We start from the raw sequence: 18206 nt of genomic DNA, 5'->3' as shown, positions 1-18206 counted from the left end.
AGTGACATCCCCAGGTTACCTGAACGTTTTCTCACCTGCAAAGCTCTGTGTCAGTTCTGAGCTCATTCCAGGGAGGGTACTGATGCCTCTTCCTCACTGGCTTGCCAGTTCATTACTCGGGGTGTGCCATCAGGACTAAGGAACTTCATGTTTTTATAGTTTTGGGACTTAAACATGGGCTGCCATTTCTTCTTATTAGATACCTCAACTAATGTAGTTGGAGCCCATCAGCTTTGATGCAGTTATCTTGAAGCAAACTCTGCAGCCCAACTGAAAACTACAGTGTTCTCTCTTGAAACTTGACAACAATTACATATCAAACCTGAATTTACCATCTATCGCTATCTACACTATTTTCCAGGACTTGCTTCTCTTACAATGTCTGTAAGAGCACAGCCATACTGAGTAACTGGTAGAGTACTTATTAAGAGTGGTGAATAGAATGGTGATGCTGACATTACTAATAATCTTCCTTAATCTTCCAATTATTTAAAATGCTGACATGCCTGAAGGGATACTGTGACTCAAGACCTGACAGCAACACCACTTAAGTCCAGTTGACGTCACATGAATCCTCCCCTCGTCCTGCTAAGGGCAGCAAACCAACAGGACTGGATTCCAAGCTGGAAACAGCAGCACAGAAATTTCTCAATGGAAAACTGTTGTCCTTACAGTCTTACAAAAACTTCAGCAACTTATTTGCTTTTCTTGTTTAACATTATTTACCATTTAGTGTATAGCACAAACCTTTTTTTTTATATATATCAAATAGCTCAAAAATTGACATAGGGCAAGCATTATGTCATTAATTTATCTTAATTCCTTATTATAAGTCTTTTGAGAAAGTACGTTTTTGCCTCCAAACTAGTATTTGATATTTGTATGGCTGCCCAGACCGGTGTTAATAGGGTCTGCCTTTCTAGACGGCAGAGCAGGGGGAAGGTTTTTCATGCACAATAAAGTTCCACACAAACATGGAACCAGTCAATTTACTACATGTAATCTGCCGTGAGAATATAAATATATTGTATCTCTGTGAAAAATGAAGATGTTTATTCACATCTCTTTACCTTAGGCGCTTAAAGTGAAATCACTCATATAGTACGAATGACTGGTATCTCTCACTAGGGGAATTCAAGCTCTCCTCTTTGACTACAGAAAGGAAGAGAGAGCTTATATTCCCAAACTGGACACTTATTTCAGTGATGGTAAAAACAACCCCCTCTGTTACTCACTCCTTCATGTTCCCAACTAAAAATTCAGCCCTAGTGCAATTATGAGCTCTGTGTCTTTTATTTCATAGTATCACAGGATTCCTCCATGTATCTTGTGCCCTAGCTAATGCTTTTCGGCATCTCTGCTTTTCAGGTGAGCCTAGTATAGGTAAATACACACACACACACACAAACAAACACACACAAACGCAAACACAAACAACATCATTCTTGGCATTTGTCCTCAGGATTATTTTACAGAATATGTTCTTTCAAGAAAAAACAAGTACCTTTGAAAACATTTCTGAAATTATTATATAAAAGTAGTTAAAAACAATATTGATTTTATTTAATCTAAAAGTATTCTTCTATGTCTAGAATTGTTGTAATTTCAACTCCCTCTACAGTCAGTCAAGAGCAATACATCTCAGTGGTATATTTTAAACCAGTTACATTCTGGACATCCCTGATTCTCTGCTTTGGCTGTTGAGGCAATCTACATAGTAAAGTTAATGTTTAAATGTCCACAATTAGGTTAGATAAATCCCATCCATAGAAACTTAATGAAACAACAACTTGATTATTTGAAATCTCTGTGAGGCAGCGTGATTAGAAAAAGAGTTCTCAGGACCTTGCTAATCTCTGATGAACACTGATTGCTTTTCATTCAAAAGCCTTTGGGTTTCTTTCTCAGTAGTGGAGCCAACAACAAAAAGTGACCATTGAAAAATTATGCTATTAACTAGAAATTCTCCACAACAAATAGAGAAGATGGAAAAATTTTGAATTGAACCGATACATTCCTTTTAAATTTACTGTCAAAAGTCTGCAGCCAGATTTGACTTGCTCTCATCCAGGGTTTAAGGTACTTCAGGTACAAAAAGGCCAACTAAAACTCACAGAATTACTTCAAAGAAAATGGGCATTTGTGTTTTTTCTCATGCGAAAGAAAGACTACAGAGATAAGAAATGATGTGTGTGTTTGCTGAGTGCTCATTTGTAACCATTGCTTATCTGAGAAAAAGCAGCTGAAGATTATAAAGTCCTGGAAGTAGGTGAGGTGAAGGTAACTGGACAGTTTCGTTTTGTTGGAGTGTAACTTAGTCAGACACTGATTTTATCAGTGGAGGGGTGACCAAAGGGTATTCCCTTTGGAGTCTACAAGATCATGGAGGTTTAGTAGGAGACTTTAGGTCTTTATAATGGCCATTTCCACACAAGACAAACACTAAAAATACAGCTAGCCGAATGCTGCATGGCCTGCAACCAGGATGATTTGTCTACTTCAAATGCTTTTATGACCTGAAGGCTGTAGACAGTTGTCCCAAGGCCAAAAGACAAAGGTGCCAATGGCAGCACCTGCCATATGTCACTGATCCTTGGTTGGCACCTGGAGCCCTCCTCAGAGCACCTCAGCCCTAACCTAACCCTGCCTGTGCCTCTTTTGGGGTGAGCTCTGTGGCATTGCTGTCCCTTCCTTACCCAAAGGAACTAGGCAGGGAAAAGGAAGGTGACAGCTAGTAAGAAACACAGAGACAAAAATGTTGATAACGCAACTGTGCAATCAGTACTGTAGCACCTCAGCCTTTTGGGAGGGTGGGTATATATCACGGACAGCACAGATTTGGACATTTTCTGGTCAGACTGATCCCTCTAAAACATCTGCTGCTGCTCCCCAGAACCCACAAGGAGGACAGAGCATTACTCACAGTTTGCTAATCTGGCAACTCCACGTCAGGGTCACTGGAAAGAGGGAAGGACCTCTGCATCTGAGTCACCCTTTTTTACCCAGCCCTCAGCTTTCATGATAAAAGCCCTGCAGCCACAAACACCTGGGTCACAAACCTTCACAATGTGGCCCTACTTTGGCACACATGCTCTTCTTATAGTGACTCTTACACTGATTCCAGCAACTGCCGCAGCACAGAGTGAAAATGATGCCACCAGAGAAGATGACTATCCCCCTCTGTGGGACCGTGCCCCTGAAAGCCTGCTGGATTTCCTAGTAAAGGACAACAAAATTGTCATCAATCCTTGGAACTATCAAGAGCGACTGGGAGTGTACAAGAACATGCTAAACTCTTCAGCCAAATATTTTACTGCCTTTGGATCCCAAAATTTTGGCAATATTCTCTGGGGATTACCGTTGCAGCATGGGTGGCAATTTCGTACAGGTATGAGTTATGTCCTCAAGCTGCTGGAACAGCTAAGTGTTCACTAGACCCACTTTAGGTCATCCTTTCCAAGGTTTCTGCCTCATAAGCCCAGTATAGCCTCAGACAGTGTAAATTTTGATGTACTGAGCTAAGCTGCCAATTTGAAAAAGAAATCCTGAATGAAGGGAACACCCTTGACCTGTTGAGCAATAGGTATTAAACTTGGTAATAGGACAAGGTATTGCTACACATAGGACTAGTTAGAATCCAGAAGATCTGTGTCTTAGATGGGCAATATTTCAGTTAGCTGAAAATCTTTGAAACTAGAGTTGCTCTGGTTTATAGCAGGTAGGTTTCAGAGCCTGCACTCTGCAGTGCTGTTCTTAAATTGTTAACTAACAGGCTTTCTTTGTTTGTTAATGTTATGATCCTCTCTTGGTGGTTTAAGTTTCATTTCTAATACGGTAGTTGAGAATCTGCCTCTGCCTCTGAGAATTTGATTTCATTTGCCCTTTTTGATCAGTTTAGGAGTAGCCTCATTATTTCTAAATGCATTCTTGACAAAAGTTAAAGTTCATTCTGTTTGTTGTTTTTTTGTTTGTTTGTTTTGTTGTTTGTTTGTTTCTTTTTAATTATGACAAAATTCTATTGGTTCATCCCCCAAAAGCTGGTTATTATCTGGGGCAGTCATTCTTGTTTGCTTGTTGGCCATGCTGGGGAAGCAGACACAGAAATTTGTGTGAAAGGCCCCTTGAGGTTAAGGCTGCAATATCTTATCGAGGGCTTTATCAGAGAACGTGTTCTCCCACATGCTGCCTCACATGCAGCAGGCAGTGAAGCTCTCCATTCAAAGCCAGAGCTGACTTGCTTTGTTCTAGCAACCAGGAGAGGTATGAAGAAGGGAATGAGAGTCAATGATGTTTTCAGGAACTTGTGCCTGGTGTTAACCAAGTGTAAGCAAAGGCATCTGTCTGCCTGTTCTTGTCTTTATTGGTAGTAATCTGTAGTTCCATGAAGTGGTGGTTTGGCTGAAGCTGTATGTTTGGAAGAAGACAGAGGTGCTGCAGCTGGTGGTGAAGGAAGGCTGCCAGCATTCAGTCACACCAAATGGAAAATTAACTGCTAAGTCAAAATAAGGAAAAGGAGGTACAGTAAACAAAATCCAAGCAGGCAGCTAGCTGTCAAACAGACAGCAGCAAGAAGAATTCGGTTGGAGTTTAGGCAAGCTTTTTCCTCTTTCCCTTCTTTATGTATAGGAAAAGAAAGAGAAGATAAAGAGGATGGCTGGTGCAGCAGGAGAGTTGGTCCAATGTGTGGCAGAGGCAAAGATAACTGGATGCAAAAGCTACACCTGGGTGGTGACCTGCTGGGAAGGATCTAGTTATGTAGTGTGGCCTCATCCACAAACTGAAGATATGCCTGGTTGTGGTAACAGTTCCTAAATAGAGATGAGGGACATGGTAGGTGTGAGGAAGATTTGCACCTGGTTGCAGAGACAGGTAAAGACCTGTCACCTGCTAAAAAATCATAGGACTACATATTTTTGAAATTACATCAACAGAACGTTAAAAAAATAGTAGAAGAATCACGTGGCTGGAAAGAGTTTTACAGTAAAAAACATGAGAAGTTGAAAAATAAATGGATAAAGGAGTAAGAAAGACAGAATTTTGGTGCATACAGTAGTGAGGTTAGCAACTGGCTAAACCTAATCCAGATAGGCAGCTGGGTAGATTAGTGAGGAATGACTGAAGCATTTGTATATTGGCATAATAAGCTTGGGCAAACAAAAGCAGGATTTGAGTTCATGGTGCAAGACAGCAGATCCTTGAAAATACTACAAAAATTGTTGAATTAACAATTCTGTCTGGTCATGAAAGTTATGTTGCTGAGAAAATATTTTTATGGATATGGTCCTATATAAACCACAAAAAGCAAGTGAAGCTGCTACTTAATGTAAGTGGTATGAAGATTTGCAATAATCTGCTCATGCACATAAAATGAAATCAGTAATTTGCCTAAATTTACAGCAGGGACAATGATATTGAGACAACGCAGCTGATAGGAATGAGACTGTGAAAATAGAAATAGTCACTTGTGAGATGGAGCTAAACTGAGAGTCCTACCTACACAGACGGAGGAAACTGGATAGTCTCTACACCCACTTGGACGAATTGACATATAGAAGGACAAATCCAGGAGCAAGAACTTTAAGAAAGATTCAGGTGGTACTGTATGTCTGAAGAGTAGAAAAGGTTGAACTTACATTTAAGAAGAAAGAAAAATGGGGTGAGGACACAAAAATACTTATTTCTCTTACATGACCAGTAGATGAGACATTAGAATAAGTATAGAGGAAAGAATATTTGGAGACATGAAGCGAAACAGGAAAACGGATAAAGTACAGCTTATTTGAATCAAAGGTAGATTGTGTTCAGAGTAACTCGATATCTTCTTTTATGATATAAGTAATGTTTTACCAAAGTTCAGAAAAGCATTTCCTCCCTTTGTAAAATCAAAGCATAAAATGAAAGTTTTTAACAACACTTTACAAAAGAAGAACAAAACAGGGAACTGCAAATCTAGTAAAGGAACACCTGAAGGAGAAATTAGTGATGAGCGTTGCTTAGGGAAATTTACAACTAAAAGGAGGATATGCTCAGAGTTCTTCAATTATTCTTGAGAACAACTGCATTTACCTTTTTCATTAACAACCTTGCCACAAAAAAGAACAGCGAGGTCTTGCTGAACAGGTTGCACATAGTTGCTAACGACATACAGCTGGGAGGCACTGGCAATCCAGAGGAGGACAGAGATAGCTTGGGCGGACCTGAAGACTAAAATAACAGTCAAGTTAAACACAGGGAATAGAAGAGGGCAGACAGAACAAAACTGGAGTCTAGTGGGGTTAGCGCTTCCAGCTCCAAGTAATTAATACAGATCTTATAATTAGCACCGATACTGCCTCTTCCTAGGACAAAATGCCTAGGCTAAATTAGTAAATCTCACATACAATTCTGCAACATTTTGTGTTCTTTTTTCTTCTTTTCCTTTATTATTCTTATTCATCCCCTTTGCACACCAGTGAACTAGTGCTGCCTATTTCTGACACGCTGTGTGGAAGTAGAAGCGTGAAAAAAAAATCTTTCTGTAAATATTAAAAAATATCATTTTTCACAAAAAAAAGTATCCTGTTGGACTGGATACCTCACCACTGCAAGTTCGTGGTCTCAGTGCTCTGCTACTGAAAGATACAGGCTTGAGCGGGTAGCAGGCCCCAACGCACAAACTCTGTCCAGTCAGCTAGAAAGGGTAATTAGGATAATCTGTATGCACGTGGTTCATGACCTTCTCTTCTTCTCAAGTGAAAAGTATCAGAAAATTTGGGTTTGTTTTTAAAGAATGTAATGAGGTTTAGTTTTAATCTGACAGAAATGACATTGTTGTTATTCAGCTGACTTGTCAGAAAATAACTGCTCTGCAGGGCAGAGTTTGGGAACTTCTGGAATAGCTCAAGTCATTGGACCTGACTGTGGTAATTTCATGTCATACACTTAAAGCAGTCTTCCTGATTCACTACGTGACTCCTTACCACATAATGTACACTATGCTGTCAAAATTTAGGCTGTTTCTCCATGTCACGTGCTAAAAGTAAAATATGCCTTACATGCTGTCATTAATAATTGCGAAATGTCTTGCATGTTTGCTGCAGCACAGATGTTTGAAAACCCTGCTAATCAGATACAACAACGTTTGCATGCTTAGCTTCACAGTAAGGTCATGTTTGTATGCATCATTAAACCGGAAGGGATTCTGTATCACACAACCCAATTAGGTGAGACAATTACGAGCGCATTTAATTTGTGCTATTCTGCTCGTTAAGCAGCTCTCCTACACCAGCAGCCCCGCATCTATTGAAAATGACGCATCAGCTATGCATGTGTTTATGTCCGTATGTGCATGTGTATTTATATCTCCATAAAAATGTCACTGTGATGTCCTACTTTCAGACAGTTCCGTAAATTCTCAGAATATATTTACAGCGAGGAATAAATCGAGCTGTAAAGCACAATCAAATTACTATGCACTGCATGAAGCATTGACTGAGAAATTCAACTACTCTAGGAACAGTAGTTTATGAAGCAAAACAACTGTAATTGTTCTGCTTCTCTGAGCAAAATTCTGCATGCTTTACTCCTGTATATTTTTTTCATCTCTGTGGGAATTCTTCTGTGAAAAAGATTGAGAAGTATTTGGTGTATTATTTCATTTGATTCAGGCAGATTAGCAGATCCTTCCAGTGTGACTTCCTGTGGCTATGAAGATGGAGACCTCCTGTGCATATCTGTAAGAAGCTGGTGGTCCTGTAAGTATATGCTATTACACTACTGTTCTCCAAAGCATGGTAAGCGTCCTATAAGGCAATTTAGAATCTTTCTTCCCCTTAGACTTCTATATTAGAAAGTAATTTCAGTGCTACATAATTTTCCATCAAAAATTTGCAGCAAGACGCCTAAGTGTGAGCGAGTAAATGAAAGTTAATTGACTTTGATGACTTATTTGAGGAAGGAATTTTGCAAATTTGCAGCTTTAAAATGTTTACACTGCAAAAATGAATGTAAAAATGTGTGAGAAACACCATGACGGGTATCTAGATTTGTAGGCATTTGTAGAAATTACAGTTTTCAATTACTTCAGAGCACATCTGTTCAGTTTAGATGCTAATACTTTGAACTAAAAGTTAGTGTGAGAATGTCAAGGAGGAATCTTTGGTTCTTGCACCACCCCCAGTAATACACATCTGACAGGACTTTTATGCCTTCAGTTGCACCTTCACAACTTCACTGTGGTCAGTGGGCTACAGGGAATGAAATAAAGGGAGGCTTTTTGCCCATGCTATCCAAATAACTTCATTATCTTCATACACTGACATTTATCCAGCAGACTTTCAAGTATTCAGTTAAAACTTAGTTAATACTTTGACCTGGTGTACATGACCTATGAGACAATTTCTGTTCACGTTAGTATTGGCTTTGGACTTCTAGTAGGTTGAAATTCTGTTTAATTTTTTTTAGTTATTCCAGTAAGTAGCAACAAACTGAAGACAGTGACAGAGAGAGAGAGAAGTGCAAAGATCTGAATTTCCGGTGTCAATGCCCCTGATGTTTTCAGTGTTTTCCTCAATATCTCGGTATTGCCTCAATATTTTATCCTCAATACACATCCAAATAATTAAATCTTCCCAAAAATGGAAACATCCAAAATTCCTGGATACTTTTGATAATTCAGGCCATTCATATGTTGCCATATTGAACTGGAGTTAATACACGGTTTCTCTTAGCCTGAGAGACACAAGAATTTCATTTGTAAAAATGTATATCATAGGTGTAACAGGAGAATGGATCTATCCATTACACCTAAACAAATGTGCATTGCAGGAAGCCATCTGATAGCCTTCTATGGTGACATGACTGGCTGGGTAGATGAGGGGAGAGCTGTGGCTGTTGTCTGCCTCAACTTTAGCAATGCTTTTTACACTGTCTCCTGTAACATCCTCATAGGTAAGCTTACGAAGTGTGGGTTAGATGCATGGACAGTGGGGTGGATTGAGAACTGGCTGAATGGCAGAGCTCAGAGAGTTGTGATCAGCGGCACAGAGTCCAGTTGGAGGCCTGTAACTAGTGGTGTTCCTCAGGGGTCAGTACTGGGTGCAGTCTTATTCAACATATTCATTAATGACCTGGATGAGGGGACAGGGTGTACCCTCAGAAAGTTTGCTGATGATACAAAACTGGGAGGAGCGGCTGACACAGCAGAAGGCTGTGCCACCATACAGTGAGAGTGTTGCAGGGAGAGGAACCCCATGAAGTTCAACACGGGCAAGTGTAGGGCCCTGTACCTAGGGAGGAATAACCCCATGATCCGGTACAGATTAGGGGTTGACCTGCTGGAAACCAGCTCTGCGGAAGACCTAGGAGTCCTGGTGGTCAACAAGTTGACCATGAGCCAGCAACATGCCCTTGTGGCCAAGAATGCCAATGGCATCCTGGGGTGCATTAAAAAGAGTGTGACCGAGAGGTCGAGGGAGGTCATCCTCCCCCTCTACTCTGCCCTAGTGAGGCCACATCTGGAGCAACTGTGTCCAGTTCTGGGCTTTCCAGTTAAAGACAGACAGCGAATTACTGGAGAGAGTCCAGTGGAGGCCCATGAAGAAGATCAGGGGACTGGACCATGTCTCTTATGAGGAAAGGCTGAGAGACCTGGGTCTGCTTAGCCTGGAGAAGAAAAGACTGAAAGGGGACCTCATCAATGCTCATAAATATCAAAAGGGTGGGTGTAAAGAGGATGGGGCCAGGCTCTTTTCATGGTGACCAGCAACAGGTCAAGGGGCAATGGACAAACAGGAGGTTCCATCAGAACATGAGGAAAAACTTCTTTACTTTGAGGGTGACAGAGCACTGGAACAGGCTGTCCAGAGAGGTTATGGAGTCTCCTTCTCTGGAGATAATCAAAACCCATCTGGACGCAAATGCAATTCTGTGCAACCTGTTCTAGCTTTAGCATGGGGATTGACCTAGATGATCTTTAGAGGGCCCTTCCAACCCCTACCATTCTGTGATTCTGTGAAGCAATGCCATCTCAGTGATGGTGGCATCAAATTTGGAACCACCTTTGCACTAGGCAATGCAGAGAAAAGGCAAAGTCATAAACTCTACTGAAGGACCAGCTGTGAGCTAACTTAGCCATATGCACTGTTGGCATCATTCCTGGTAGATGTGGCAGAGCACCTTATCCTCCTGTGGGACATAAGGGTAAGTAAGTCCACTGCCAGGATCATGGGAGAAATAACAGTGTGTGAGACAGGATACTATAACCCGGTTTTTACATAGAAAGGAAAAATAAACAGTTATATCCACTTCTAGCTAAGAGCTTTGCAGAAGAGGAAAGGAAGGAATCTGGAATGCCAGATGCAACCCAAGGGTATCCATTCATTGTTGCACAGGGCAGCCCAATGAATAACACTTATAGCATCAATAGAAAAAGCACTGATAGTACAATACGCTCTGTCTCAAGTGCAAGAATATGTGTAGCCTGTTTCCCTCTGGTACTTTTACAGCCAGTGTCCATATGCAAACAGACTCTTCAAACAACGCATACCTAGATTTCTAGAGTTCATCTTATAAATTTTTTTTAGAGCCCATGAAAACCCATGAGAAACAGTTACATTTTCTTTTGATTAATCAAAAATATTTAATTAATTTTCCTACACAAATTGAATAACATATCTCAACCAGTCCAAACTGAATCCCCCAAATGACATTTTTGTTTCCGTTTTTCAAAAGCCGAAGGAACACATTGTTTTTAATAAAATAAATCCCTTTTTCTCTGATCTGAGACAAAGTCAATATTTTTAGAGACTCTTTTTTTTTCTGAAACTGGAACTCTGACTCTTTTAGGAAGTTTATCTTCTGTCTTTAAAGAAATGGAATGGACAGATGGGGGGGAGGGAGGGAAGAAAGACAAGACCAACCTATAGATTACAATCACTAATTATATCTAAAGGCAATAAAATGATGGAAATTTTTTCTTTCTTTTTTTTTTTTTTTTTTAAGGGAGTAAAATGACCTTGTAAGTCCTCCAGTTTCAATATTCTTTGCCTCGCTTGGGAAGAGAAAGCCTCACGTTCTTTTTCCTGTAGCACTTCTCCCTCCATCACTTCTGTCCCTTGCTCCCTCAGCTTCCCTGTTGTCCCCTTTTCCAAGAGACCTGCTGGCAGGCTGCGGTGAGCGGCACTCTCCCTTCCCTGCCACACAAGCACTTTGTTGTAGAGGCCCTTTGAATGAAGGTTCTGGCTGTGAGCCAGCAATTAAATGTACATATCTTCAGTGAACAAAGGCATAAGCATAGAGTAAATTTAAAATGCAATTTTGGAGTAAAACCAAAGCTCACTGTAATACTCGCTCCAACTTCAGTTTCCCGTCTCTGTTGGTGGCAAGCAGCAGGTGCTCCATAGGAAGGTGTCCCATGCAGTGACAAGTAACAGGTGTCATTGCATAGCCCTGTGCAAGCAGAGGGCATTCCTGGAATAGAAACCACCACCTTTACTTTCTCAGTGTTTGCATTCCTGTTCTTCACTTACTTCTAAACACTGCACATTTGCTTAATACCAATTTTGTTGCCTCCAGAAAACGTATAAGCTCAGCCTTGATTTACCCTGTTGCAGCAGGAACATGCAAAAAGTCTTTCAGACTGCACAGAAATGTTTCCTATTGTTCTGAGGATGTAACTGGTTTCAACTGGCCTTCAGGGCAGCCCTCTCTGGCATGAGTGGTCCTATGAAGCCAGGAATGAGCTTAAACAAGAAACTCACATTTAATAGACCACAAGGTGTATGAGACACTCCCTGCTTAAGAACTTCAGCCTTTTTTGCCTGGAATAATACTCAGTACATTCCATTCCTGCATTGTTTTCCGCCCTCTGAGTCACCCGAGCAGGTACAAATATGTAATATACGCAAGCCCACTTAAAAGAATGTAAGTACTTTCTGATGTGAAATGCAGATTTCAACACTTCTCATGAAAATAGTGAACAAGAAGCAAGACCGAGCTTAGCAATGACTCCCAGTGCAACACTGTTTTCTCATCACTTGGGACTTTTCCTTGATCTTCATACATTTCCTCCTGCATTCCCAACTAGGCCCACAAAGAGGAGGTGGAACAATGGTTTCCCATGAGTAGGACAGGGGTACATGGTAGGTGGTCAGGTTTTGATGATTTTGGTCCTCACTGCTGGGACTGCGTACAAGATACGTAGGCAGACTGTGGCCCTGAGACCAAGCACGAGCAAATGACTTCTCAGCGCAATGGCTTGGGAGTATCCACCCAAGAGGGAGAAGAGCTGGTCTCCAGGCTCTTCTTCACTGAAAGTTATTAAGCTTTATTTCTACAAAGAGGACACGATTAATAGGAGAATTTTAAATCCTCCTTTCAAATGAGGAATATCAAATAGCCCTATGGGCACTCTCACTGGAGATGTGGTCCAGCACAGGTGAGAAATGAACCTGGTTTTCCTACATGCTGCGTCTGACTCCTCCAACTTCTGGATCAGACCAAAGGAAGCCATCATCCTGAAATAAATATAAACAAACCAACTGAGGTAATTTCCAGGAAGTTTTCAGTGAGCAAAATCTTTTTTAAAAGCAAAATTATTATTTTCCAGTAAAATATCACTAGTATTTGCCTTTTTTTTTCTTACATGCCTAGGATGCATAGAAGAGGTATTTTAATGAAAACAATATTCATGGAATACCCCTTGGTCTTTCTGTACTTAGTTTGCAGCTAATATTTGAAAGACTTTTGATATCCTGTCCATGACAACCTATAAAGGTCTAACTTTTTTCAGTTGTTTGTCCTTTCCTGCAAAATACAGCACACTGTCAGTTCATGCAAGGCTATTAAAGGACAATATATAAATGAATATTACAAATCACATCTAAACTATACAGATATCATCATTAGTGCATTTCAGTACATATGTCCAACTGCTGAACAGAGTTGTATCACAGTGGCAATTCAAAACGGTTGCATTTGGTATGGGAGAATGTTCATTTTTCTATGCCTGAATTTTTCATTTGCTTTCATTTGTGATTAAAACCTCCTCCTTTTAAATTATTGTTACAGGTATGAACTACTACCTGGCTGTCATACCCTTTCTGGGGGCAGTGGAGGCTGGTCTCTTTGGGCAACTGCAGTACGAGATAGAAATATTGCCTCCAGAGGAACAGAGAGATGATTTCTGTTATAGTGTTGCCGACTGCCGGTCTCGCAATCCCAAGCTCATGGATGAGTGGAAGGCCTATTTTGAAGTAAATAATTTTACTCTTTTTTTTTCATATTTTGTAGGAAATTATACCAGAATATTACATTTAAAAACTATTATTAGTGTTATTTGTAAGATTCAGAGAGCTTGGTTTGCTTTCAATAGCAGCCTGATATAAAAGTAACACGCAGAAAAAATGAAAAGCATGACATAAAGTGAGTTAGAGATAAGAAGGCTAGGATTTTCACAGTTATGGATTTTTTTTTCTTCCTTTAAGATAATTCTGTATTATTGGGAGTCTGTCCCAAGAGGCCCTTTTGACAACAGTTATATTTGTATTCTTGCTATACGGCTTATGTTAGCAATGCAAAATAAGCATGCAAAATAGAACATCACCCTTGAGAAATGGCCTTGCATTGGTTTTATATGGTTCATTTATTCTTTTGAACATCTAAAAACCTGAAAATGCTGGAACTTCATTCAGAAGAACACTTGTTTATGCAAGTAGATATTCTCTTTCCTCCTCATTCAGCTGTTCCCTAATCCCAATATTTCTTACATCGTACATTCAATAGCTATTTTTATAGATAGACTTCTATATTCAAGATTTTTATTGGCAGGCGAATAATTGATAATGATCAGAAAATTTAAACCATAAGTCCCTCTTGGCAACCGTGACTGAAGGTAGAGGTTTTAGGAGCAAGACTGAATTTGTTTTCTTAAGATTATTTTTCCTAAGCATTATATTTCAGAAGTTATAATAGAAGATCTACTCCTCAAATAGCCATAATGATAACCATTAAGAATCGTTTTCCTACTTTCTGAAAATCTCCAGAAAGCTGTAGCTGAAAGAGCATAAACAGGTTTTCAAGGAACCCAGTATTACAGCTCAGAAGCTTCCATGGCACTCAGATACAAAAGTCAATTGAATTATTGTGACAGAATACCTAGATTATGTGGGCAAAACCCTCACTCTGTTGAAGTCAAAGAACGGCAACTCCAGTTAACTTCAGTGGGGATATGTATTCACTTTATAAATCTATATTAATGGTCTTTTTCTCCCTATGTCAGACATTATAGTTACTTACAAAGCAACACATTCTAACTACTCAAAAGCAATTTCCCTTAGCTTGCAAAGTTAGTATTTTGTGAGATATGTGCATAAGTCTGAAAAATTAATTTGGTTTAAACACCACCCTATTTCTCTGCCATTTTTCCTCCCCGTTGCTGCAGTATCTGTTGTCTACAGAACACAAAGCTGGGAGCCCTGCAACCTTCTCCTCCTTCAAAATGGATGATGCCCTCCATCTCATGTGGAGAGCGCACGTTTCCTCCATTGCTTACGCGCTGCCCAAGTTCCAGGACAGGTACCGGGATGAGAGAGGTGGCCCAGGGGGATCTTCCTACCTCCATGCCTCTTTGGAAGGACAGTATCCCAACAAAGTCACTTTAGACCTCTGCTCTTTAGGCTCTACTCTTCCTTCCGCTCTCTTGGAGCATGGGATGACCAGTGAGAGATGGCTGCCCAGGCTGCCATGGGTGGGCAGGCTGTGGGTTTAACAGGAGACGTTGATTCCTCTCTGGGACCTGCAGCCAGAGTCAGGAGCTGTGTCTAGTCTGGGCAGAGGCAGCCATGCCAGCAGAAATTAGGTGTAAAATGCTGAAGTAGGCTTTAATTCATTGTGACATTGAGACCACTCAGGATTTTATACTGAACAAAACATAATTTGGGATAAATATGTTCTACAGTACATTTCAATTATCTGTTACATTTTTCTTTTTATCTCTTCCAGGTTAAAATATCTCTCTGATCCAGAAGCAAATTTTGGTGAAGACTGGGCTAATGCTGTAGATTTCATTGCAGCCACACACTTCTCTACAGATTTACAGACTACAAACGAGTTCCAGTCTTTCCTGCCCCAGAGGATGCTCACTGAAGGGGACGTCCTCCCATCCATTAGTGACTTCAGTCCACAGCAAAATAGAGTCCTGCTTTCAATGAGAGCTCTTCACAAAGTAAATCAATTAACAGGTACAAGACTGATCTACAAATGCCTAGATATTTAATATCTTGTTCTCTCTTTCTGTACCTTTCTCCGTATGAGGACATGATTTTTTGATATACAATAGTATAAACACTTTCCAGAGACTAAAAATAAAACAATACAGCTAAAAATACAACCTTAAGTAGACAACACACCAGAGTGCAAATGCAGCGATGGGTTAACACTGTCGATGTGCAGTGAGGATTTCGCGTGAGACAAACGCATCCTTTGTTGGAGCAGATGATCTTATTTTTTTTTTTCCTCCATTTTTCACGGGAACTTGGAAAACACAAAGACTAGTTTGTGTTTCAGTAGTTACATCTGAAATCATTAAAGCTGTAAATGAAGTTATTAAACCAGTTGAGGTCATTACAAAAAGTAGGCAAATGATCATGAACAACAGTTTGAGTGTCCAAAAGCATTCTGGTTTTGGTTTTGGTTTTTGTTCTTGTCTCAATCTTTGGACTAGCAGAGAATATTCACACTGCCCCAGCAAAATACCGTGTATCCCAGCAAAACTGTATCTTTAGAAAACGTCGGACTTTCACAAAAATAAGTTGTGCATCACCATCCAGCGGTGAGACACAGAATTGCAGCCTTCTGAGGCTTCAGTTCATTCGTAGGTATTGCTGGGTTGGATATTTTTGTTTGTCCTTTGTGAAGGAAAGTTATTTTGAATCTCGAAATGAAAATACAATATAAAAATACACTGAAAAACTATTATCCACAGCTATGGCATTTTTTTTGTGTGATTGTCTTCTTCTGTTTGTACATTTCAATGAAAATACTCTCCCTAGTTGTATTTGTAGCTGAGAAAGACGTGTAATGAAGCTATTCAGTGTTAAAAAGAGCATCCTGGCATCACTGATGCCTGGAAGCACCGAGTGCTTCCCTCACACCTTCCTCATAGCATTATTCCTCAAAGCCCAAATAAGGATTTTAACAGCTCCATCCCGTTCCTGGTAGTCTATGCCACAGTTCAGGGTTTCTTGACCTTCCTTCAGGAGGGGAGGGGGCAGAGTAAGGAGAAACACCACCAGCAGGCAGCAAGGAGGGAGCAGAGCACCAGGGTGGCAGGCAAGATGAGGGTAGCACTGGAGGGACAGAGGAAAAAGAAGTGTGGATGCTGAAGATGGTAAGGGAAGGAAAGAGAGGGCTAAAGAAGTTTCATGCAGGTGCAGCCATAATGAAGTCCACAGCTGAAATCCTTTGCCTTGCAGGTAGGAGATTTCCCCAACTCTGCTTTGAAGGGATGGGCTTTGCATTCAGCTGAGAGTCAAATGCCAGCTAACTCAACTTGGTGACTGCTTTGCAGATCAGAAAAGGAGCTTTAAACTAAATTTGACTTGGGTCTGGATCCACAGCCTCAGCAGGGACCTGAAACACTAGATCTTATTGCTACAAAACTCAGATCACAAAGTGTGACATACTGGTTTTGCAAAGTCAGATTCCTCAAACTTTTAAATACATCCTGTGAGACATAGAATCCTCTTCTGCTGCTGCAAACTTCAACAACAGATAGAGGGTCTCGGTACCGCTTAGGATGGGACCATGTCCAACCCAAACTGAGATTTGATTTCTTGATTGAGAGTTGGATGACTCTTTGTTTTCCTCTAGCTGCCTTTGCCAGTCCAGCAGGGACCTATATTGGGAGAGTGCTGTGCTACCTCTAAAGCTTCTCGACCCACGGGCAGACAGAAGCTTCACTTTTTATGTTCTACCCCTCACCGATATCCAAAGGCAGAACAGCAGATGCTTTGTTATTGGAGATCTTTCCTGCTGTCCTCACCTTTCATGTGGTCCTCCTGTGGTCCTCCTAGGCAAGAGGCCTGTTTGCTGCCTTCTCCTCTTAACTCCTCATCCCCCTTGTACAATACTGTGCAAACTCATTTCTTCACTGTTGCCAGTTTTATACAAAAGCACATTTTGCAGCAGAATAAACTCCTCTTGGTTTTCTAGTAGACTTTTTTTTACCCTCATATGTCCTCTGTGGACCCTTTATCCACCACAGAGATCAGCACTGAGAGGAGTGGGGAGCAGGTAATGACTACCCTGCAAACTGGTGCTAATGCCGGACTGGTCAGGCACGCTTCCCAGAGAGCCACTGCTCATTGCCTGGATGAAAGCATCAGGATCATCTGCTGCTTTAGCTTGAGGCCGTAGCTGACAGAATTTGAAATTCTTGGTTGCTTTAGATTGAAAACAAAGATGTGCACAATGTAACTACCAGGCCACTGCTTCATAAGCCATGAAGCTATGTGCAACTGCAGAACAAGACCTTAACGTGTATCTTCAATCATTTTGACTTGCAACACTGGTGACAAGGGAACAAGCCCAGTTGTCCGTCAATAACAAAGGATCCTGAGTTGAATGAATGGCCCGTGTCTCCCTACACAGTTGTAGGCAATTATTACCCCATCGGCACGCTCCAGCTTTGTCTACATTTCACTGTCCACAGGAGAGTGGTGGGTGTTTGTTGCCAGACACGCGCTTCATCCCTTGTGTGCCGCAAGCTGTGTGTGCTCCATGTTAATTTGACAATGTCATGTTGTGTTTCTTTCCAAGGAGGATTGCTGCTGAAGCTCTGGCAAAAGGCTATGTCTACTGAAGCAGGAAGAAAACTGGGCCGAAAACTGATTGAAGACTTGGCCTCAAGCCAGAAGTTTGACCCAGTGGGAATATATAATGATATGAAAGGAGCGGATCTGACAGCATTCAGTTTCTTAGAGAAAAAGCAGTTTTAACATTGATTGATTTAATCTTTTAGCAGATATGTGTCTGGTAATCTGGTCTTGGTAATTTCTTACAGCAGATTTCCTGAGTAGCCATGTGTGCATCTCTCTTGTATCGAATCAATATTTTTATCCTTAATTTTCCTAATTAGCTCATTTGTTTAACTCATTTCCTTATAAATAAAATTCCTCACAGAAAAACTTACTTTATTACTTTTTCAGACTTTATAAATTATGTATCAT

General features: G+C 40.7%; 1 protein-coding gene across 1 annotated transcript; it reads left to right on the top strand.

Annotated features, from left to right (window-relative positions):
* The first annotated feature begins 3066 nt into the window (after positions 1-3066).
* On the top strand, positions 3067-17975 carry C3H6orf58 (chromosome 3 C6orf58 homolog). Its single transcript, XM_074579367.1, has 6 exons — positions 3067-3388; positions 7647-7733; positions 13048-13232; positions 14420-14553; positions 14980-15218; positions 17797-17975. Exons 1-6 carry the CDS (start codon positions 3067-3069, stop codon positions 17973-17975), a joined length of 1146 nt encoding a protein of 381 aa, XP_074435468.1.
* Positions 17976-18206: the final 231 nt, after the last annotated feature.

Source organism: Larus michahellis, chromosome 3 (assembly GCF_964199755.1).
Source record: "Larus michahellis chromosome 3, bLarMic1.1, whole genome shotgun sequence".
In the NCBI taxonomy this organism is placed as follows: domain Eukaryota; kingdom Metazoa; phylum Chordata; class Aves; order Charadriiformes; family Laridae; genus Larus; species Larus michahellis.
This window is presented reverse-complemented; position numbering and strand designations above follow the sequence as displayed.

Coding starts and splice junctions, on each gene's coding strand:
- C3H6orf58 (XM_074579367.1), top strand. CDS start 3,067: ATGTGGCCCTACTTTGGCACACATGCTCTTCTTATAGTGACTCTTACA. Junction 14,554..14,979: donor CTGCCCAAGTTCCAGGACAG/GTACCGGGATGA, acceptor TATCTCTTCCAG/GTTAAAATATCTCTCTGATC. Junction 15,219..17,796: donor CAAAGTAAATCAATTAACAG/GTACAAGACTGA, acceptor TTTCTTTCCAAG/GAGGATTGCTGCTGAAGCTC.